This window comes from Neomonachus schauinslandi, chromosome X (genome assembly GCF_002201575.2).
Source record: "Neomonachus schauinslandi chromosome X, ASM220157v2, whole genome shotgun sequence".
NCBI lineage: Eukaryota > Metazoa > Chordata > Mammalia > Carnivora > Phocidae > Neomonachus > Neomonachus schauinslandi.
Genome location: NC_058419.1, coordinates 110,557,120 through 110,581,816, shown reverse-complemented (window position 1 = coordinate 110,581,816; position 24,697 = coordinate 110,557,120). Strand labels below are relative to the sequence as shown.

The 24,697-nt window shown below is 44.7% G+C and overlaps 1 protein-coding gene across 3 annotated transcripts in view; it reads right to left on the bottom strand.

Moving 5' to 3' along the window:
* Window positions 1-14,676, bottom strand: part of MAP7D2 (MAP7 domain containing 2) — a 113,711-nt gene extending 99,035 nt beyond the window's left edge. For 2 of the 3 annotated variants that reach the window (XM_044911712.1, XM_044911713.1), the window contains exon 1: window positions 13-69. Coding sequence is in view for 1 of the 3 variants with exons in the window: in XM_044911711.1 (XP_044767646.1) it covers window positions 14,478-14,604 (127 nt within the window). In the remaining 2 variants the exon portion in view is untranslated. Of the gene's footprint in view, window positions 1-12; window positions 70-14,477 lie in introns of those variants that run through there. The other variant, XM_044911711.1, reaches the window with a different exon arrangement.
* Window positions 14,677-24,697: the final 10,021 nt, after the last annotated feature.

The window sequence follows — 24,697 nt, the reverse complement described above, 5'->3', positions numbered from 1 at the left end:
AACCCCACTCACCTTCCAGTCCTTCCTTCTGCAAGCCAGAAGCTGAAGTGTGTTGCTATACTGGAGCAGAATCCAGGGAAAAGGAAAACTTCAGATACTGCTAAGGTCCAAGATCAGACTCCCCAGAAGACTGCCTGCTGGAACTGCATTCCCCTCTCATTTACATATAAGGTGAAGTCATTTCCAACCAACGCCCTCAGGAGTTGAGGCCCACATCTCCTTCTACAGCATTACTCACTTATAGATTAACTATCTTGGGAAAGACAACAGCATGCAAAAGCTAGAAACCAGGTTCTTTGCTCTGGTCCTACTTTTTATTTGGGAGAAACCCTACTTCAAGCCAGAGATGGGACTGTAAGCACATGCTTTCATTTACATTTTTAGCTCTGCTCACTTCTCTATTAAAAAATGCCCTCAGTCATTACTTACCATCCAAGGAGCATTTACTGAACCAGCTACGACCTGCTGCATGAAGGATATATGGTTTGGCCAAGACAGAAGCATGTAAACAAATATTTATAATACTTGTCAGTTGCAATAAAGCTGTATCAGAGCAAAGGAAGACATACTGTCTGGAGGTGGTAGCTGTAGATGTACCCCCACATTCCCATCAGAATGGCTAAAATTAAAAAGACTGACAATACCAACTGGTGACAAAGATGTGGAGGAACTGAAACTCTGATGCTTTCCTGATGGGAATGCAAAATGGTACAGCCAGGTGGTAGGTAGAATAATGTCCTCCCCCTCATCCCTGCCAAGATGTCCATGTCCTAATCCCTGGAATCTGTGAAAATGTTACCTTTTGTGACAAAAAGGCTTTTGCAGATGTGACTAAGTTAAGGTTGTTGAGATGGGAAGATTATCCAGGATTTCCCAAGTGGGCCCAATGCAATCACAGGGGAGGCAGGAGAGTGAGGGTGAGAGAGGAGATACGACAGTGGAACAAGAAGTTGGAGAGAGAGATACTGGAAGCTACTGCTATGCTGCTGGTCTTGACAACAAAGGAAGGAGTCATGAGCCAAAGAATGGAGGCAGCCTCCAGAAGCTGGATGGAGAAGGCAAGGAAATGGGTTCTCGCCTTGCAGCCTCCAGAAAGGTTCTACTGACACATATTTTAGGACTTCTGACTTCCAGAATTATAAGATAATAAATTCATGTTGCTACAAGCCATTAAATTTGCAGTAATTTCTTATAACCACAATAGAAAACTGCTTCCAACTGTTTGGAAAACAGTTTGGCACCATCTGCTAAAGCTGAACATGTGCCTACCTTATGACCCAGCAATTCCACTTCGAGGCATATAAGCAATAGAGATGCATTTGTATGGGCACCAAGAGATGTGTACAAGCATGTTCATAGCAGTTTTAGTCAAAAGAACAAGAAGCTGGAAATAACCCATGTGTCCATTAGCAAAAGAATGGATGAAACAAACTACAGTAATAGTCACACAATGTAATACTGCTCAGAAATAAAAATAAATGAACAACTGATATATACAACATGGGTGAATCTTACAGACATAATACTGAGTGAAAAAAACCAGACAGAAAAAAGTATATACTTGGGGTACCTGGGTGGCTCAGTCGGTGAGCGTCTGCCTTTAGTTCGGGTCATGGTCCCAGGGTCCTGGAATAGAGCCCTGCATCGGGTTCCTTCTCAGTGGGGAGCCTACTTTTCCCTCTGCCCCTCCCCCTGCTGGTGCTCTCTCTCTCACTCTCTCTCAAATGAATGAATAAAATCTTTAAAAAAAAAAAGTATATACTTGATGAAAAAGTTCTGGAGATGGATGGCAGTGATGGATGCACAACAATGTGAATGTCCTTAATGCCACTGAACTTAAAAACTGCTAAAATAGTTTTAGATTATGTATATTATGCCATAATAAAAATGGGCATGTTATGTGAATCCATTTTAATAAAGTTCAAAAACAGGCAAAACTAAACACAGTGAAAAGAGGTGAGGGGGCACCTGAGTGGCTCTGTTGGTTAAGCGTCCGACTCGTGATAGTGAAAAGAGGTGAGGGGGCACCTGAGTGGCTCTGTTGGTTAAGCGTCCAACTCGTGATACTCATGATTTTGGCTCAGGTCATGACCTCCTGGGTGGTGAGATCGAGCCCTGCGTAGCACTCCATGCTCAGCGCAGAGTCTGCTTGAGTTTCTCTCTCCCTCTGCTCCTCCCCATCACACACATGTTCTCTCTCTCTCAAATAAATAAATAAATCTTCAAAAAAAGAGGTGAGAACAATGGTTCCCTTTGGGGCCCACTGTCTAGGAGGGGGCATGAGGAAGCTTTCTAGGTGCGGGAAATGTTGGTTTTTGATCTGGGCGTTGGTTATATAGGTGTATAAATAAACATTCATCACACTATATGCTTAAGATCTGTGTACTTAAGTTTCCAAATGCCAACCCCAAGTTTATTTGCACATGATCTGATTTATCTGCATTAACATTATCAACACCATAATGGAAATGGGGGAGAAAAGAAAATCCACCAAAAGTGTATGGTCGGGGAAGGCTTCAGGGAAGAGGTGAGATGTGAGACAAGTACTAAAGGATGAACATGGCAGATACAGAGAGGAAGGGAATTCTGGGCACAGGGAAGAGCATGTCCATGAGCAGTGAGGTGTAAGCGGGTGCAGAGTGTGCTGGATGCTACAAGCTTCAAGTGGTCATTGGCCAGAGAGAGGGGGCTAGAAGGGTAAGTGGGAGCCCCATTTCAACATACCTGCCCTATCAGCAGTTTAGACTACACTCATGCTAGGCAAATGTCAGAGGTGGTTAGGTAAGAGAGTGATAAGATGGATCCATGACAGGAGGGTGATGTGGATGGAGGGACAGAAACCTCTAAGGCTCTTGTAATAATGGTCAGGCCCCAGATGACAGGTCTAACCCAGGCAAGAGGGATGGGGTCATAAGAGATAAAGGAGAAAGCAGAAGTCCCTGCTTGGTCGTAATGGGGGAGGTTAAGGGGAAAGTTGGTAAGTCTGTTGGCTCTAAGACTACTTGGCTGTGATCCCCATAACAAAAGGGTGAAGAAAAACCTACCCTTTCCCTTTGCCTCCTGAGCTGGCAGTGGAGGATCACAGTATCTCAAGAGTTGGAAAGCACCAGTCAGATTTCCTAGTGTACCGTCTTACAGACAAGCAACTGAGTTCTTCTCATGGGCCAACAGCTGTGGCCACAGTTTGTAAAGAACAAGCTGGAACAAGAGAGCTGAGGCTTATCTACTTAGGTGAGTATGTCCTAGAGAAGAGGGAATATGACTCATTCAGCTGTGGTGCCCAATGCCCCCAAATGCCCTCACCAACCTCACCTTCCACCATAGGGTTCTCTGGCCTAGGCCTATGGTCTCAGTCCCTGCCAGTCTTTCATGAAAAGTTCTCCCCACAGGCCACCCAAATCCTGTACAGCTCATGGTTTCATCTAATGGTTTGGTAATGCCTTGTAAGTCAATCCAATTTATCCTCCAGCCAATTTGTAGAGCCAAAAATGAGGCAGGGACAGAGAGGAGTTGGCTGACCATGGGCACCCCAGGGCCACCAGGAGCCAGAAATAAGTCTTGGGTACTAGATTCCATCATGGCCCTACAGATCTGATATGAACAACAGGAGGTAACTTCTGGGTTCTGTACTTGATGGCCTGTGCACATGTGAGAGTGGCTGAATAACGACCAAGTACCACAGCTTGTAGAGGAGAAACCAAGAATAGATGAGTTTGAAGTAACTTGTTTAAGGCCTGAAACTTATTCCTCATTTCAGATCCTCACCTGGCAAGGTTAGTCAACATTTAGTTAACTGCACAGTCCAATTCAGGAGCCACTACCACATGTGGTTATTTGAATTTAAATTACCTAAAATCAATTACAATTAAAAACTCAGTTCCTCAGTGCTCCATAGCCCCACGGTGGCTGGTGGCTACCATGTGGAACATAGAACATCTGCATCCTCACGGAAAGTTCTATTGGGCAGCCCGGATCCTTGCATGTGGTATCTCCTGCTTGAACTGGCCTGATTATAAGAGGCATTCACTCTAGAGGCGTCTGGGTGGCACAAGTGGTTAAGCACCTGACTCTTGGTTTTGGCTCAGGTTGTAATCTTGTGGTCGTGAGACTGAGCCTTGCGTCAGGCTCTCTCTCCCTCTCCCTCTGCCCCTCTCCCCCCAGCTCTCTCTCTCTAAAGTAAATAAATCTTTAAAAAGATTTCACTCTGAAATCTTCTTCACACACCAAAGTGGCAAGGATCCTTTTAATTTTTTTAAGTTATTTTTTTAAAGATTTTATTCATTTATCAGCGAGAGCGAGCACACAAGCAGGGGGAGCCCAATGTGGGGCTTGATCCCTGGACCCTGGGATCATGACCCGAGCCGAAGGCAGACGCCTAACCCACTGAGCCACCCAGGCGTCCCAAGAATCCTTTTAGTTTTTAACTAATAAAGATGAAATTATGTACCACAAAGGATATTCAGTACTCCTTAACAGAAAGGCCCCAAGTCTTCTGGGGTCCCTTAGTCAAAACTGAGAGAAAGTAAAAGACAACTAAGAGACATTAAAGCTAACACGGTAGACTGAAACGGTCCACATTCTGCTTTCTTGACCGTTCTACTATAAAAAGAGCTAATCTCATCCCAGAAGATTAGGGATATGTCAAAACTAATGGACCATTAATAAGAAGCAATTATTCGTGCTCGCTTCGGCAGCACATATAATAAGAAGCAATTATTCTTTAGAAATAATTTATGACTGACAAAAACAAAATCAAGTTAAGTGGAAATTTAGGTGGGTGAGGAGGGGAAAAAAAGGAAAGCAGAAACACGTTTTGCAGTAAGAAAACTACAATTAGAATTAGTAATTTCTAAAAGAGAGCTTATAGTCTGAAGATGTAACTAAAACAGCTTAAATAATATTGGTTACCTAGCTAATGAAAATGATCACTTAAATTTTGTTCATAACATACATCTCCACTGGGGGAAAAGTTATCCAAGTGAAAGGAAAGCTTCCACTGAAGGCTATCATAATATTTCACCACCACTTACCACCCTTGACGAGTGCTCCAGAGAACCCAACACACACAATTAAGGTAGAAAAGAACAAAAACTCCTAAGAGGCAACACCACTCCCATGCACAAGGATGGTTCCTTCTCTGGTAAGTGGAGAGCACACCCAGGTGCTCAGGGAAGGGGAAAGGAATCTAGGCGGGGGGTAAAAAATAAGCTCAGGAGAATCCCATTTTGTCCAGTTTACAATTCAGATAGTTATTTCAAGTTAAGAAGACATATTAAGGTGGTGTTTTGAAACAAGGACACAAAGCACTGTTTAATTAAGGGCTTTAGGTGCCTGGTAAATAAAACACTCAAGCTACAGGGGCATTTCCTGCTCTGTATTTATTAATTTCAGGCATTCATTTATGCCCTCCTTCTGCTTATATAAAATAGAACAGAAATAAATAGAAAAATAGAGCTAAGGGGTGCCTGGGTAGCTCAGTCGGTTAAGCGTCTGCCTTCGGCTTAGGTCATGATCCCAGGGTCCTAGGATCGAGCCCCACATCGGGCTCAGTGGGGAGTCTGCTTCTCCCTCTGCCCCCCCCCATGCTCTCACTCTCTCTCTCTCTCTCAAATAAATAAAATCTTTTTAAAAAAACGGAGCTAAGGGGCCCCTGGGTGGCTCAGATGGTTAAGCGTCTGCCTTCGGCTCGGGTCATGATCCCAGGGTCCTGGGATCGAGCCCCACGACCAGCTCCTGGCTCAGCAGAGAGCCTGCTTCTGCTTCTCCCTCTGCCTCTCCCCCTGCTCATGCTCTCTCTCTCTGTATCTCTGTGTCTCAAATGAATAAATCTTTTAAAAAAATAAAAATTAAATAATTAGAGCTAAGAAGGAAGTTAAGCCAATATACCTACCACACTAACCCAGGTTCCACACTGGTGGACTTGCTAAGCCAATAGTTAATTCTTTTTTTTTAAGACTTATTTATTTATTAGAGAGAGGGAGAGGGAAAGGGAGAGAGAATGAGAATGAAAGTGGGGGAAGGGGCAGAGGGAGAGAGAGAATCCTCAAGCAGACTTCCCACTGAGCAGGGAGCCTGATTCAGGGCTCGATCCCAGGACCCTGAGATCATGACCCGAGCCGAAATCCAGAGTAGGCCACTTAACTGACTGAGCCACCCAGACTCTCCAACCAGTAGTTAATTTCTAAGACTTAGGAGTCAAAGAGAGAGAAAGAGTAATGGCTCAGGAGGAAAACAACTTGGTTTGGGCAGGGACTTGTCCCGCAGGCCCTGAAAGTGAGTGCTGGCTAACCGGCCCTGCCCAACTAAGTCCGTTTCTAGCCAGTGCCAGCTCTCTCACATAATCAAACCCAGGACATGGGGTGGGACCAGCCTGTGAATTCACCGGAACTGCCCAGTAACGTGGTCCCCAGAGTTTGTCCTGTCAACCAATAGGAACCTGCTGATCATAATGAGCAAGTAGCTTCTGTAAACAGGTACTAGGAAGACACAGCACCAACTCTGGGGGGAAATGATGAGACCTGACCTCACAGAGCCCATCCTAAACCAGAGGATTCCCCACAGGACCCCGACACTGAACTTGGGAGATTCTGAGCTGGTTAATACTGCTGTCTCCTCCCATCTTCCTATCAGTATTATACCATGCTTTCCACTGATAACAGCTTAACAATTACCACAAAGTCAAGCCTACCCTCTTTGCACAGTGTGTCAGGTCACCAAGACAACATTTTGTATGAGGACCTTACCACTTGGCCACACTGGAGAAAGCAAATGCTGCTTCTCCCTTCAAGTGCCTGGGGATTAAACCTGTTTTGCCTTATTGTAGGGGAGACCATTTTATCAAAGCCTCTTTCCATTTCCATTATGCCTACCCATGTTGGACTGAATACCACAGTACACATTCATACCACTCTCGACAGCACTCAAAACCATTGTGCCCTATGTGACCATGGTGTCATTCCTACAGCAAAAGAACTTTCTGCCATGATGGAAATGGTCTAGATCAGTGAGTCCTGTCCAATATGCTAGCCACTAGTCACAGTTGGCTCCTGAGCACTTGAAATGTGACCAGTCCAAATGGAGACATGCTGAAAGCATAAAATAGATACTGGTTTTGGAAGACTTAGTAGCAAAGAATACGTTGTGAGATCTCTTATTAATAATTCTTTATATTAATTACATGTTGAAATGATAGTATTTTGGGTATACCGGGTTAAATAAATTTTTTAAAAGATTTCATTTATTTGACAGAGAGAGACAGCGAGAGAGGGAACACAAGCAGGGGGAGTGGGAGAGGGAGAAGCAGGCTTCCCACCGAGTAGGGGGCCTGATGCGGGGCTCGATCCCAGGACCCTGTGATCATGACCTGAGCCGAAGGCAGACGCTTAACCGACTGAGCCACCCAGGCGTCCCTGAATAAATTGTATTATAATGACTTCACCTTTTTCTTTTTTACTTTTTCAAATGCAGCTGCTAGAAAATTTAGGATTATATATATGGCTAGCATGCTAGGTGTATTATCCAGCACCAATCTATACTATTATTATTTTTTCTTTAAATTGAGTTCTTTTCATTTTCTACTCATTCTGAAAATATTCATGAAATTACAGTTTGATGTACTAGTTGTATTTTTATAATACAATTTAAAAATCCCACAACTATTAACCTAAAATTGAAAAGATAAATCTGTCCATATGTAACCTAAAACCCTCTTGTGTACCACACCCTTTGGGAAATGCTAGCCCAGGGCAGAGCTACTCAGAGTGTGGCCCGTCAATGGGTGCCAGTCTCCTTACTGTTCGTTATCACTCACAATAAGGACATACATTGAGAGCATGCATTTAGAAACATTTATAGCAATTTGACAGACTAATCTAATATCCACTGATGCCTTGGAATCTACTATCTAATATTTAAAAATCAGGAGTTATATTTTCCATGTCCTTTACATTTTATTTTTCTAGTAAGTCTTTTTTATTCTATTTTGCCAAGATACTGGTCAACAACAGATTGGAAATTAGAAACAAGAAACAAAAACCAAACTGGTCACCAGAATTAGTTTGAGACACACTGGCCTACAATATAAGAGAATCTTCCCTGGGCCTTCTGGAGTGATAACCCAAGAACTGCAATCCTCAGTCATACCCAACAGTGCCCTAAGACATAAAAGTGTAGTAAGGAGATCTTCCAGAGCCCAACAATAAAGGCTGGCACAGAGAGAGTAGGAAGTTGATTCCTGGCAAACCAGAAATCCTGTTAAATGGAAATTTTCTTCCTCTAAGCATTTTAATTTAGAAAATTTTTGCTGTAATTCTAAGAAATGTGGGTCCTCATTACCTTTGGGGAGAAAAACTGTATACTAAGGAAAAGGCACACAAAATCCTTATAAAATGTGGACCTAGAGTACTGAGCTAGATCTCGAGAGGGGTACAGTTGTGTCAGCTGGAGTCGCAGTAAGCCGGGAGCTCACTTGGTGTGTGAGAGGAGTTTGTTATAATCTATCTAGGAAGGCACATGTGGCATGAAGTTTAAAAATACTTAACTCTGGAGTCAAAAACACTGGCTTGCCACTTACTATATGACCTTGAGCAAATTATTTAACCTCTTTTACATTCAACATACCTGTTGCAGTAGAGAATCTCCAAAAAATGAGATTCCTCCTCTACCCGTAGGTGCTTGCCACTCCTCACATCAAGAGGTAGAATCTAGCTCCCTCCCCTTGAATCTGGGCGGGCCTTGCGACTTGCTTTAGCCACTGAATGCAGGAAAAGTGACATTCTGGGACTTCCAAGCCCAGGCATTAAGAGAACTGGCAAATTCTGCTTCCTCACTCTTGAAGAACAGCTGCTATGCTGTGAGAAGTCCAGGACTGACTCCCTGTGATTAGATACCTGGCCCATGACAGGCCATGTTGGACATTACAAACCCAAGTGAGCTCCCAGCTGACCGCGACTCCAGCTGACACCACATGGAACAGAAAAACCAATCAACTGAGCCCAACGAACCCCCAGAATTGTGAGAAATGGTAAGTTATGGTTTGCTACACAGCAATAGAGAATTGAAACATCTCTAAAATGAGGATGAAAACAGAAAAAAAACAGTATAAAGAGTGGTGGTAAGGAATAAAGTAAAATAATGTACGACAAGTGCTTATAATGGTGCTTGGCACGTAAGTGCTCAACAATTGGCAGCTGTTACCATTTGAGGAGCTAAAATGAACACATGTGCAGTGTGTAACTGCAGGCTGTCTGGGAGGGAGATTACATTCAGGGTCTGCTGCCTTGCAGGCGCTGAGCACCACAAGGCACAGAAGGTGGCAAGGCAAGGCTTTGTGGTGAAACAAGTATTGGACCTGAAAGATGGAGACTGCAGAATGATGGTTTCTAAACCTCTGATACAAGGAGACCCACCCATGGACTGCCGGGCAAGAACAACATGTGTCTGCACCAAAGGCTAAAGACCGCCCGGCAGAACCCCAGAGGTCTCTACAGAGTAGATGGGTGGCTGCCCATACCTGGGGGGAGGGCAGCGAGGGGGAATGGGGAATGACTGCTAATGGGTATGGGGTTTCTCTGGGAGTGATGAAAATGTTCTAAAATTGGCTCTGGTGATGGCTGTACAACTCTGTGAAAATAGTGAAAATCATTGAATTGTGCAATTTAAAAGGGTGAAATGAATTGTATATAAAAAATGTCTCACTAAAGTTATTACTACATAGTAAAGAGGAGAGTAAAAATGAAGAGGGTGGAGATGACAAAGGAGCAAGAAGCATTCCATAGGGTTGTCTGGGGCTAACAGATGCCAGCCTATTTGGCGTCAAGAGGAAGAGCAGGTATTTTCAGATAGTGAATGAACCCAGTGCCAGCCAGGAGCTGTGTACCCTGGAGACACACCCTACTCTTCCAAAGGATCACGGGAATTTTGCATGACTATTTGACAGCTGTGTAGCTCACTCATACCTGTCTTCCTTTTGCTTAAGCCATAACCTGACCTCTGCTAATCACATGGCTTTTAAAAAGAGGAAAACTTCCTAGTCAAAAAGATAGCAAAAATGCTTCCTGATAGAAAAGCAGATAAAGGCCTACATTCAGACAGACCTCAGAGGTGGATGAGGGGGATTCCGAGGCTTAGCCTACCCCAGAGCCCCAGATGCCAACTCCACATTTGAAGGAGGTCACCTGAGATGTGAGATGGGCAGTGGGCAATCTCTTCCAGGCCACAGTCCCCCAAAAGCAGCTACTCCCAACCACAGCCACTTCCTGGGAAAGTTTTCAAATCCTTGGACTGCTGCCAGAGCCAATGCAGCACACCAGTAGTCCCCCCAAACCAGGCAGTATCAGCAGCAGCAGCATCCTGGGAGCTGAGTGCATTCCGAGTTATATCCTGTTAAATCCTCCCAACAAGGCCCACCAGACTGTGCACCAACATCCCCCAGAAATCCCCATCTCTTCCTGCTCAAATCAACCCTGCAAATCCTTGTTTTATAAGTCAATCCATATAATTCCTATAAAAGAGGGGATGTTCTTTTAAAAAAACCAAACTACTCCAGAAGATGGGGCATCTGAACAAGAGGAAAACATCTTTTAATCTTGGAGAGGAAGAAGGGTTAGAAATAGAAATGAAAGAGTTTGACTACTTGTGTCGCCAGGGTAGGGACATCAGAAGAGAAACCGCTGATGGTCAGGCAGACTTTCAGCGGTTTGCCCTGACGGTCCCGCCAAGTCCTAGTCCCATAGTGCCATCACTAAACAAGGCCAGAAGCCCCAGACCAAACACAACTTTGTGTCTTTCCCTCGTAACCCATGGGTCCTTCCTAATGCCAAGAGGACCTGAGATGTTAATACGCATGCACAAACTCAACTTGCTCTTCTTAGGTCCAAGCAGTTTTAGAATTCAACTGTTCAGGGTGCCTGGCTGGCTCAGTTGGTGGAGCATGCAACTCTTGGTCTAGGGGTTGTGAGTTCAAGTCCCATACTGGGTGTAGAGATTACGTAAAAATCTTTTATAAAAAAAGAACTAAAGTATTCAAGAATAGTCTTAAATACAATTTTAAAAAAGATGAAGAATTCTGATTTCTTGGGGACCTACTCTCAGCCTTTCCTACTCAGTCCTACCCTACTTTGGCCCCTGAGGGAGGGTCTCCTGAACTTTTGCACTCCTACTTTCTCCTGATCTAGGGTAGGGGATGGAAAACTTGCAAGTGGAAGGACAAAAGGGAACCTCATCTTTCCTCAAAGCAATTCTCTCCTTACCAGGGAACAATGGGCAAATGAGTTCAACTCAATAAACAACATTCACCCATCGAATGCACCGGAAAACTCAACAGGTCTTAGGAAACATGTTTTGTAATTCCACTATCACAAACTCCACCAACACACTGCTTTCATCCAACTCATGAATATTTACTGAGCACTGGACCCAGCTGTAGCTGCTCCCAGCATAATGCAATTGTTAAACATCAGTTATAGACTTACTGTGTACCTGTATCAGGTGGCACTGAGAGAGGCACCTATAACCTACACCTAGGCCTTGTTCTCAAGCCGATGATATAACAAGAAATAACTGTTAACCACCTTGACACTTACTGCATGTCAGGCACTGCTTTACAGATACTAATTCCTTCCTCAAAGCAGTGCTTCTGTCTCCCCATGTTGTTCTTTTTTTTTCTTTTTAGATTTTATTTATTTATTTGACAGAGAGAGAATGAGAGAGAGAGAGCACATGAGAGGGGGTAGGGTCAGAGGGCGAAGCAGACTCCCTGCCGAGCAGGGAGCCCGATGCGGGACTCGATCCCGGGACTCCAGGATCATGACCTGAGCCGAAGGCAGTCGCTTAACCAACTGAGCCACCCAGGCTCCCTCCCCATGTTGTTCTTAATCCCATCTTAAAGGTGAGAAAACTGAAGCTCAAGATGTCAAATAATTTCCCTGAGGTGAGACTGCAGGAAAGTGGCGAGGTGGCATTCACACCCAGGCATTCTGGCGCTCAATCTCCTCAGCTTCAGCAGCAGCCACCAGCACAGGGTCTGGCTCACAGTGGGTACTCAAAGGCGGCCTGCTGAGAGGAGCTGGATGGTTAATGTAACAGGCAGAATAAGAGTGTTTTGCTGAAGGTGCCTCAGGCACAGACAATAAGAAGTTCCTTAATTCTGACTGAGAGGAGCCTAGAGGGAGGAAGTGAACCCTGGAAAGGGAAAAGGGAAGAAGGGGGCATTTCGAGGCTGAGGGGAGCACAGGATCTGTGTGACACTGAGGCAGTCTGACAGCTGAGATCCGGTGATTCTATCTGCCGGCTAAAGGTATTTAAGCAGATCCAAGCAACAAGGGTTTGCTCCTCATTAGTTAAACGGTGCATACAACAAAGCACTAGAAAGAACAGTAAATTTGCTAATTTCCATCCTGGGGGTAAATAAAAGGAAAGAAAAAAAGGATCACTGGTGGGTAATGGGAACGTGCAAAGGATTTCAATATTGGAAGAACCTGTTGTTAAAGCAAACCACCAGAGGTATTCCCTAGTCACCTTCTACAACAGTTCCTAGGAAAACCACTCACCAACTCATATCCCCCAGATGTGCAGGTTGAATCTCATTAGGAATGGGTCCCAAATGATAAGGCCTCTGGGCAACCAAGAATAATCAGCATCCAGAATGGACTACAATAAAACCTCAATAATTCAGATTTTACTGAGGATATTATTTTTCTAAGTAACTGGCCTCACTAGCCCTCAAAAGAACAAACCATGGTACTACCTGGCCCCTAAATTGAACACTCCCAATTTTTCCACACCAACTGTAACGCATGTAAGTGTAATATTTTAAACCTTCACATGCGTTTCTATGGTTCCAGTTTCAAATAAAGGAAAACAGCTTTAAGCTAATCTTAATATCAGTAGAGAATGCATTAAATGGTTCTACAATAAAGTTTCCTACTAGGGCTTAATAAGAATGCCCCCTTCTTAAGTTCCTTCAAAGAAATTTAAATTCCACAGATAAATTGCAAGCCCAACCAAAAATCCCCTCCCTGCCCTTAAAACATGGAAATAACCTATTATTTAAACTCCCAAATAAAACTGCAAACTTCAACAACCTTTCCAATATTTTCTTCTGCTAGGTTTCCCTCTCCCAAAGCTGATTCTGACGGCTGGGTGGGTTGGTGGGTTCTGGGTTCTTTCCTAGCAGACACATCTGAGTTTCTCAAATCAAGCAAAAAGAATGAAAATAGAAGTATACATATTTATAGTATTTATATCACTAACCTGTGATATCTGTTATATTCTGCCTTTAAAAATGCACGATGAAAAACGCAAATTGGGAAAGACTTAAGCCACCTCCTCCTATGAACGATGCAAATGAAGGCCCAATCAGAAAATACCTCCCACCCACCACGAAAAGCATGTTTTAAGTGACTAAAGAACATTTCCCTTGATTTCTTTCTCTTCCTTGGTTCACCTCATATAAAATACTCATATCTTCGGTGTGATAATTCTTCGAATCAGATACTTAAGATCTGTGCGCTTTTGTGGTATGCATGTTATACTACAGTAAAAAATGTTTTAAAAATAGGTCACATTAACTTAAAAAAATAAGTGTTGCTAGGAAAAACAGCAGGAAATCAGTTGCCTCGCTGCTTGCACCCCCGCACTACCTGCAACCACTTTACAGAACGTCGAAGACATGAGACCTGCTTATCTAAAATTCTGCCATATGTCCTCAAAATCTCCCCCTGCTTCGCTCATTTTTGGGCAGCCCATTGGGGCACCAGCCCTCCATAGCTCCTAGCAGTTGCAGCCTCGCGGGCTGGGAGATGCAGTGGTCGCGCTGCCACTCGAGGGGGCCTGCGGCCCCACCAGACCCCTGGGCAACACACCCGAGGCCTGCGGGAGCGCCTGCGGGTTGGCGGGGGAACCCGGCCCGGGGCTCGCGCCCGGCCGCCCAGACGGCGCTCCGCCCCTGTCAGTAGGTGATGTGCCGAATCTGCCCCCGGGATGCCGCGAAGCAAGAAGTCGGGCCACCTTCAGGGCCGGCTGCAGCTGCCGCTCGCGCGCATTTCCCAAGACGCAGAGTAGGCGAGCGCGCAGGCCCCAGCGACCCCCCGGAGCCCGCTCAGCTTTCCCCAGTGCCCCCCACGCCGGCTGCTCCCTGAGAGGGGGCCGGTCCCCCGGGACCCCTGGGGCACCCAGCGTGGGCCCAGATTCCCCACACCAAACATACTTGCCACCCACCCTAAGCCACCCCCAACTGCACCCACTCACTCAGGCCACCTGAGAGGGGCCCCTGCCACCGGCACCGCGAGCGTCACCACCCTGGGTACCGCACCCAGTCGACCGCCGGCCGGCAGAAGGGCGTTTAGCCCAGCACCGCGCTGCGTCCCAGCCCCGCGCGCTCCAGAGCCGCTGCCCTGCGCGGCCCACGGTGGGTCCGCCCCGCCCCCCGGGGGGGGACCCGAAGCCCCCACGCGCCCGCCGCACCCCGGGGCCCCTACCTGAAGGTCGGTGGTTGGGCGGGGAGGTCCGCACCGCGCCCGACTCGGCCATCTTCCCGGAAAGCGGGGGTCCCCGCGCAGCCCCCTCCGTCCCGCTTCCAACCCCGCAGCCGCCGCCGCGCTCCATCGGGACCCGCTGGCCGCACAGGCGCACTGCCGGAGCCGCCGCGCCGCACCGGACCGGCGCGCACCCGCACGCGCACGCGTCCTCCTCACACAGCGTGCGCACAGGGCGTGCACGTGCGAAGTGCGCACCGGTTCTCACGCCGCGCACGCGCACCGCGTGCACATGCGGGGGGCACACCGGCCCTCACAGGGCACATGCACGCGGCGGGTACGGGCAGCGTGCGCGCTAGTTCTCACAGAACGCGCACAAACCGCGCGCACTTTCGATGTGCACACCAGTCCTCACACAGCGCGCAAGCATCATGGTTCCTCAGACACTGCTTACACGTAGTGTGTACACACCAGTGTAAACGCACCTCCCCACAGTGTGCGCACACTCAAACCGTTGTACACATAAGATGCAGTTTCTGACATTATGCACGCATCCTCACAGAGTTGTGAACACAGTGCACACATACCACGTGCACACGTGCTCACCCAGCACGCACGTGTTCTCACACACCGTGGACACACGTCCTCACACAGCATGCATACGTTCACACACACTAGGCGTCTACACACATACATACTCAGTACTGCTGCTCTGGAAACGTTCCTGGCTAGGGCCTCAGGCAGGTGCCACTGGTGCAGACGCCCAACCGACCCTCCCGCCAAGCGCATTAGGTTCCAGTTCTCAAGGTGGATGGGCGGCCTGTGCTAGGTTCTCCCTCAGCCCAGCCAGGACGTGCGACGACCCAGGACGGCTCTACAGTAAGCCTGCTGGTCAACCTTCAAGGCAGGGCAGGGGCGTGCAATCGTAGGGACCTACGACTTCCAACCTTCCGCCTTCCAACCATGCCCTCACTCCCTGGCAGATTCCACCGACAGCTACTCTATGGTTCCTTTTTTCCGGGGGAGAAAATAATGCCCAGTTGAGAAATCTCTGCGAGGACGACACACAAGAAACTGTTAAACGTGTAGTAGCCTCAGGAGTAGAGGTCGGGAAAGGGTGTGTGTGTAGTGGTGATGATGGGGTTCTCCTGGACATCCTTTTCCCCTTATCACTTTTTCAGAAACATACATATTGAAAAAGATATCTTTGCATAGCGCCAGTTCAAGCTTCCAGGTGTTTACCCAGGTATAGCCTGCCAAGTGATAACTGATTTCAGTGGGGCCCCAGGCTGCACATTTCTCTGTTGGACAGTGACCAGCCCTCTGAGGTTTTAACTCCCACCCCTGGGGGAGAGATAAATGCCTGATTAAAAAACGGAATTAAGCTAAGAGTACAAGATTTCTATTGGGGATGATAAAAAACGTTCTAGAATTTGATTATGTGATGTTTGGCTCCATAAGTACACTAAAAACCATTAAACTGTACATTTTAAATGGGTGACCTGTAAATTATACGAATTTTTAAAAACCCACCAAACTCAAACCCTCAGGAACCAGCATCTGAATTAGTAGTGAAAAGCTTGGAGAGTCCCTTTGTGGCAGAAAAACATGATGAACGTGTTGGTGGCACTCCCAAAGGTGCGCTGGGAATAGGGCGTGACCGTAGTGAGAAAGCCAGAAGGGGATTTTAGACACAAATGAGCAAGAAAGCAGGCAGGTGGGAGCTGGTCCCTTGGCTGTAAAGAAAACAGTTTCTAACCCAAGTAAGATTGAGCCAAGTTAATTAGGGCATGGGAGCCATCTTCACTCCCCCCACCCTCATTTTTTCTTACAGACCTTGAGTAGTAGTTCATAATTCATCCAACTCTTGAGCTCTTGTCTTGCTGACATGCCGGAATAGCACCCCATCCTACTTTTATTCTATTTTTCCCCTATTTTTACTTTCTATTCCCACTTCCATTCCTCCAGTCATAGGCACCTCACTATTTTTGTAGCTCCATTTTCCAAATATATAGTGTCGTGAAGATATGCATGGCATTAATTTATATAAATGATAATTGCACAATAGCTATCACTGTTTTTCCTTGCTTGGAATCGTCAACATCTATTCATTGCAGCTGTATACAAATTAGAAATAGGTCATTCATTCTGGTTTACTCTTTTTTTTTAAAAGATTTATTTATTCTAGAGAGAGAAAGAGAGCACACGAGCAGGAGGAGGGGCAAAGGGAGAGGGAGAATCCTCAAGCTGACTCCAGGTGGAGGAGGAGCCTGAGATGGGGCTCGATCGCAGGACCCTGAGATCATGACTTGAGCTGAAATCCAGAGTAGGCAGCTTAACTGACTGAGCCACCCAGGTGCCCCTTGGTTTATTCTTCTTAAATTGCCTACTCGATCCTTGTCCATCTTTTTGTCTACTTGTCTTTTTCCTGTTGATTTCCAGTTTTTTTTTTTAAGATTTTATTTATTTATTTGACAGAGAGCGAGCGAGTGAGCACAAGCAGAGGGAGTGGCAGGCAGAGGGAGAGGGAAAAGCAGGCTCCCCGCAGAGTAGGGGGAGCCCGCTGTGGGACTCCATCCCAGGACCCCGGGATCATGACCAGAGCCAAAGGCAGTCGCTTAACCAACTGAGACATCCAGCCTCCCGATTTCCAGGAGTTTCTTGTATTCTAGATAATTCCTTATAGGTTTAAAAGTTGCAAATTCACACTAGTCAATTAACCTTTTATTTTTTTTTTAAGATTTTATTTATTCATTTTGAGAGAGAGAGCACAAGCAGAGGGAGAGGGAGAAGCAGGCTTCCTGCTGAGCAGGGAGCCCAACGCGGGGCTCGATCCCAGGACCCTGAGATCACGACCTGAGCTGAAGGCAGCCACTTAACCAACCATCTGAGCCACCCAGGCGCCCCAACCTTTTCTAAGATTAGCAAAATTCCTTAATTTTTATGCCCAAATCCATCCATTTATAAAGCTTCTTATATGAAAATAATGTCAAACGTACAGAAATGTTGTGAGTTTACAAAGAACACTCATATACTCTTAACTCGGATTCACCTATTGTTAACATTTTACCCCACTTATGTGATTTATCTTTTTATCCTCAACTGGTTTTGAGAGTAAATTGCATACATATGTATGGCCCTTTAGCCCTTATTACTTCTAAGTGTATTGCCTAATACGAATATTCTCTTAGACAACCATACTAGTTATCAACCTCAGTAAATATAACATGGATACAATAATTTTACCTAATTGGCTGCCACTTTAACCACTGTAGAGGTACTAATACGCAATCTGTGGAGAGGCACTGTAAAGCCATGCAAATATCCTACTCCTTGTCAAAACTTCCTCCTAAGATTTAGCATCCATCCATAATTCTTTTTTTTTTTTTTTAAGATTTTATTTATTTGACAGAGAGAGATAGCGACAGCAGGAACACAAGCAGGGGGAGTGGGAGAGGGAGAAGCAGGCTTCCCACTGAGCGGGGAGCCTGATGCGGGGCTTGATCCCAGGACCCTGGGATCATGACCTGAGCCGAAGGCAGACGCTTAACGACTGAGCCACCCAGGCGCCCCTCCATCCATAATTCTTGATCCTAGTCTTTCCCATCGTTAAAAAAAATTAATCAACTTTTCACCTTATGGTTTGTACTTTGAGGTATTTTTTTAAATGCAGCTATAAAAGGCCAAATTATGGGATGTTTATTGCAGCCCTTCAATCCCCGTGCAGATGGGAGTCAAGGGGGAAAGGGATAAATTCAAACTGCAGTCCTCACATAGTTAGAAGGAAGTAACAAAGATCAGAGAGGTATTGTTTTATATTTCCCTGGCCCCGAGATCATCTATACCTCTACTCTAAAGCAATTTACTTTCAGTCTATGGTGTGATAGGGATTTTTTTTTTTTAGAGAATTTTTTTTTTTAAAGATTTATTTATTTGAGAGAGAGAATGAGAGAGAGCACATGAGAGAGGGGAGGGTCAGAGGGAGAAGCAGACTCCCTGCTGAGCAGGGAGCCCGATGCGGGACTCGATCCAGGGACTCCAGGATCATGACCTGAGCCAAAGGCAGTTGCTTAACCAACTGAGCCACCCAGGCGCCCGTGATAGGGATCTTTATTTACTTCTCTCTGTAAAGTGTAGCTTCTCAGCACCATCCATTAAATAATCTATCCTTTCCCCCATATTTCAAAACCACTTTTATCATATATCAAATTATCATATATACATGGACTTGGTTCTGAGCTCTCTGTTCTGTTTTTGTTACTGCATCTGTTTGTCACTATGGCGTGACTTGTTATTTGACCAAGAGGTCCTCTTTCCCGTTTTTAGAATTCTTAGAAATTCATGACTTCCATATGAACTTATTTTAGAATCAGTTTTTTTTTTAAAGGTTTTATTTATTTATTTGACAGAGAGAGACACAGTGAGAGAGGGAACACAAGCAGGGGGAGTGGGAGAGGGAGAAGCAGGCTTCCTGCCAAGCAGGGAGCCCGATGTGGGGCTCGATCCCAGGACCCTGGGATCATGACCTGAGCCGAAGGCAGGCGCCCAATGACTGAGCCACCAGGCGCCCCAAGAACCTGTTTTTCTACAACACTCCCCCATCATGATGGAATATTAATCGGGATTATGTCGCAATCAGAGGGGCAGTTGGGTGACTCAATCGGTTAAGCGTCTTGACTTCGGCTCAGGTCATGATCTCAGGGTCCTGGGATTGAGCCACATGTTGGGCTCCTTGTTTGGCGGGGAGTCTGCTTCTCCCTCTGCCTCTGCCCCCCGCTCATGCTTGTTTTCTCTCTCAAATAAATAAAAATCTTAGAAAGAAATCATAGATTGCTTTGGGGAGAATTGGAATTTTTTTTTCAAAGAAAATTTTTTATTTAACATGTATTATCTGTTTCAGGGGTACGTCTGTGATTCATCAGTCTTACACAATTCACAGCGCTCACCATAGCACATACCCTCCCCAATGTCCATCACCCAGCCACCCCATCCCTCCCACCCCCCTCCACTTCCGCAACCCCAGTTTGTTTCCTGAGATTAAGAGTCTCTTATGGTTTGTCTCCCTCTCTGATTTTGTTTTCTTTTTTCCCTCCCTTCCCCTATGATACTGTCTTGTTTCTCAAATTCCTCATATCAGTGAGATCATAGACTTGTCTTTCTCTGATTGACTTATTTCGTTTAGCATAATACCCTCTAGTTCCATCCATGTCATTGCAAATGGCAAGATTTCATTTTTTGATGGCTGCATAATAGTCCATTGTGTATATATACCACATCTTCTTTATCCATCTGTTGATGGACATCTAGGCTCTTTCCATAGTTTGCTTATTGTGGACATTGCTGCTATAAACATTGGGGTGCATGTGCCCCTTCGGATCACTACATTTGTATCTTTGGGGTAAATATGCAGTAGTGCAATTGCTGGGTCGTAGGGTAGCTCTATTTTCAACTTTTTGAGGAACCTCCATACTGTTTTCCAGAGTGGCTGCATCAGCTTGCATTCCCACCAACAGTGTAGGAGGGTTCCCCTTTCTCTGCATCCTTGCCAACATCTGTTGTTTCCTGACTTGTTCATTTTAGCCATTCTGACTGGTGTGAGGTGGTATCTCATCGAGGTTTTGATTTGGATTTCCCTGATGCCAAGTGATGTTGAGCACTTTTTTCATATGTCTGTTGGCCATTTGGATGTCTTCTTTGCAGAAATGTCTGTTCATGTCTTCTGCCCATTTCTTGATTGGATTATTTGCTCTTTGGGTGTTGAGTTTAAGTTCTTTATAGATTTTTGGATACTAGGGCGCCTGGGTGGCTCAGTCGTTAAGCGTCTGCCTTTGGCTCAGGTCATAATCTCAGGGTCCTGGGATCGAGTCCCGCATCGGGCTCCCTGCTCCTTGGGAGCCTGCTTCTCCCTCTGCCTCTCTCTCTCTCTGTCTCTAATGAATAAATAAATAAAATCTTAAAAAAAATTTTTTTTAGATTTTTGGATACTAGCCCTTCATCTGATATGTCATTTGCAAATATCTTCTCCCATTCTGTCAGTTGTCTTTTGGTTTTGTTGACTGTTTCCTTTGCTTTGCAAAAGCTTTTTATCTTGATGAAGTCCCAATAGTTCATTTTTGCCCTTGCTTCCTTTGCCTTTGGGGCATTTTTAAAAAAATTTTATTTATTTATTCGACAGAGAGAGGGAAAGATCACAAGCAGGGGGAGTGGCAGAGGGAGAGGGAGAAGCAGGCTCCCTGCTGAGCAGGGAGCCCTCTGTGGGGCTCCATCCCAGGACCCTGGGATCATGACCTGAGCCAAAGGCAGCCACTTAACCGACCGAGCCACCCAGGTGCCCCAGAATTGGCATTTTTTATAGTATGTCATATCATCTATGAATACAAAGACTTTCTATTTAAGCCAATATGTTGAAGTATTAGTGTGCTGGGCTTTTTCCATTAGATTAACTTCCTAAAAATCTAGTTACACTTGAATGGTTATCTTCAAATCTATTATACCATCTAGGGGCGCCTGGGTGGCTAAGTCGTTAAGCGTCTGCCTTTGGCTCCGGTCATGATCCCAGGGTCCTGGGATCAAGCCCCACATCGGGCTCCCTGCTCAGCAGGAAGCCTGCTTCTCCCTCTCCCACTACTCCTGCTTGTGTTCCCGCTCTCCCTCCCTGTCAAATAAATAAAAATCTTTAACAAAAAGAAATAAAATCTATTATGCCATCTAGTTGTTAGTCTAGTGCAGTTCTCACGTTTTTTGTCTGAGACCCTTACCAGCAGGGGTTGGCAAACTATAGCCCATGCATGAATGAAATGTAGCCTGCCACCTATTTCTGTTCACGTTTTATTGGAATATAGACACACTCATGTGTGTTGCTATAGCCGTTTTTGTGATACAATGGCAGAACTGAGTAGTTGTTATAGAGACCATATGGCCTACAAAACCTAAAATACTATCTGGTCCTTTAGAGAAGTTTGCAATCCCTACCCTTATACCTAAAACGGAGACTCCTTTCCAAAGAACTTTTCTATCTGCTAATAGTGGTGGATGTTAAGTTTTCCAAAACTTTTTAAGAAGGTAACCCAACCTTGGGCTTGAACTCATGACCCGAAGATCAAGAGGCATGCTCTACCGACTGAGCCAGGCAGGCACCCCAAATTTTCCAGAACTTTAATTTTTTTTTCATTTTTTTGTTATGTTAATCACCATACATTAGTTTTTTTTTTTTAAGATTTTATTTATTTGACAGAGAGAGACACAGCGAGAGAGGGAACACAGCAGGGGGAGTGGGAGAGGGAGAAGCAGGGGGAGTGGGAGAGGGAGAAGCAGGCTTCCCGCTGAGCAGGGAGCCCAATGCGGGGCTCAATCCCAGGACCCCGGGATCATGACCCGAGCTGAAGGCAGATGCCTAACGATTGAGCCACCCAGGTGCCCCCATCACTAGTTTTTGATGTAGCATTCCATGATCCACTGTTTGCATATAACACCCAGTGCTCCATGCAGAACGTGCCCTCCTTAATACCCATCACCAGGCTAACCCATCCCCCCACCCCCCCAAAACTTTAAATTTTTACTTGATAGTGCAACTGTAGTATTGGCAACACACACTCAGTTTTCCTTGAAAGGACAAGTTCACTTGTGAGTTATATTCATGAATACTGATGTATTAGAAATTTAAAATAATATTAATTCACTAAACCTGATGCTTTAGTAACAAAAAAAACCCCAAAAGTAATATTAAGAGTGGCATTTTCACATTTTTGCAAATCTCTTTTCACAGTTTGGCTTAATAGTCTCAGCTCTGCTTTTGTATTTAATGTGTTGTCATACGTTCTTTTGGTTAAAGCAATGAAGAAAATCTGGCCTCAGAGGCATGTAGTTGGAAAAGGGAAAAACATTCTCATAGCCCCTTCAGGTAACTGTATGTTTTGGTACTACACCCAATCTCGACTAATGGTAATTTCTTCAAGGTTAGCGGCAATGTGGAATCTAACACTGAATCAATGACCTTTCCATCCTATTACATTAAAATCCATTGACCATTCAGAAAATACTGGTTGATTCAGCTATGAAGATCTTCCAAATGTCAACACCTTTAATATTAAAAAGTCACATTCATTAATACCATCACTAATCCCTTAAGTCTTTACTGTGAAGTTGTAAAGCTGATACTAGTTTTTCAAAACTTGTAATTTTTGCTTGAAAAGCTTAAATCTTGTCAACACCAACAAATGCTGCCAGTTGTTTTCCTTGGGGTAACAGCCTCATCTCATTCATTTTTGAGAAAATGATAACCACAAACCCAGGTTTGTCAATTCTAAAATAGTGTTCCATGAAAAACAGTGGCCAATTCAGCTTGCAACTCAATCACACAAGGGTTTTTCCTCGAGACAACTGTTCCTATTCACAGTATGCAGAAGTGCTTTATGTAGCACTTCCTACTTTGTCATTCAATATTAAAAAGGTGTGAACTCAAGGGCTGGATTTAATGAGAGTAATAATTTTTATTGTTACTGAGGGGCATTCTTAAGTAAAATTGACTTAAAAAAAAGATTTGAGAGAGAGCGCGTATAAGCAAGCATGAGTGGGAGGGGCAGAGAGAGAGAGAATCTGAAGCAGACTCCTCACTGACTTCGGAGCCCAATGCGGGGCTCGACCTAATGGCCCTGAGATCATGACCTGAGCCAATACCAAGATTCGGACATTTAACCAACTGTGCCACCCAGGCGCCCTGTAAAACTGGGCTTTTTAAGATTGTTTCTGTATTTGCTTCTGATAGATAACCTTTCTTAACAAAATTCCAAATATTCTTAGATTTCTAAGGTATTTAAAATCATAAATATGCATTGTTTTTATTAAATTTGCAAAAATCCAACTAATTCTATACCTAATACTCCAGCGGAACAAATCAGCAACGGAGTATCAGGTATAGGGGACTTAAGTCAGATTTTGTCCCTACTTTTTGATCTGCTCATTATTAAGTTGTGAACTGAACAAAGCCCAGATTCAAACAGAAAAGACGTTTTTATTTATTTATTTGACAGAGAGAGCATGAACAGGAGGAGGAGCAAGGGGAGAGGGAGAAGCAGGCTCCCTGCTGAGCAGGGAGCCCCATGCGGGCCTCGATCCCAGGACCCCAGGATCATGACCTGAGCTGAAGGCAGACACTTAACTGAGCCACCCAGGCGTCCTGAAAAGATGTTTTTTAAAAAGTGAGCAGGTTGGGGAAAAAAAAAAAGGTAAGCAAGTTGACCAGAGGATATCTGCTTCATCCACGGGTTTCTGCAGAGCACAAAATAAGGTCCGTTGAATGTGATTTGGGCAATTTGAGGTCATTATGGAAAACCGATCTACCATTAGGAAACGTCTTCTGCACAGGTTTGTAACAAACTCACTCACCCACAAAATGCAACCCCATATTTGGAGTCTGAATGTATTCATTCAAATCAAACAACCAAAAACACAAAAATAAAACACAAAGTATATATTTTCCCTCAATCACAATTGGTTTTCAGAAAAGAATCATGAAGTTTAAATAGTTAAAAAAAAAAGTCAAACAGCGCAAAAAGAATCAACTGCATACGGTTAAAAGTTATTTCATATTTTATTTTCTAATTGTAATAGTTTGCATCCATTTTTTTTTTACATAAGTCCAAATGATGGGACTTTTTTACATAAGTCCAAATCTTCAAATCAGTCAATACTAATTAGCTGTCATGAATCTATATAGTAAAAGAACTCATTAGACTTAAGAATGAAATATGACCAGAGCTATCAATATTAATAACTATAAACTTTCTCTAAAGAAATATAGTTGGTATTTTGCAAAACATCCATCTTCAAGCAATTTAGAGACTTGTTAGTCTTATGCTGAATTAAATGAGGGTGGTAACATTATTTTATATATTGTCAACATGAATATATGAATATATATATTCTACTAGTTTCTTTTATTATAGGAACCAAAGACTGCAAGTGAAAGAAATAGTAAATAGAGAATATAAAAGATGTGCATATTTGATCTTACACAGTCCTGGATACCAAGTGGAAAGCGGCAGACACCACTCTAGGTGCAATACACCTATGGAGACATAATCAATCCTCCCACCAATTCTGCAGGTACTATTCTCATCACCCCCATTCTTACAGGTAAGGAGCCTGAAACTCACACAAGTGAGAGAAGGTGCCCATGGTCACCTGGAGGTTAAGGGCAGAGTGGGGGTTGGGGCACAGGCCTC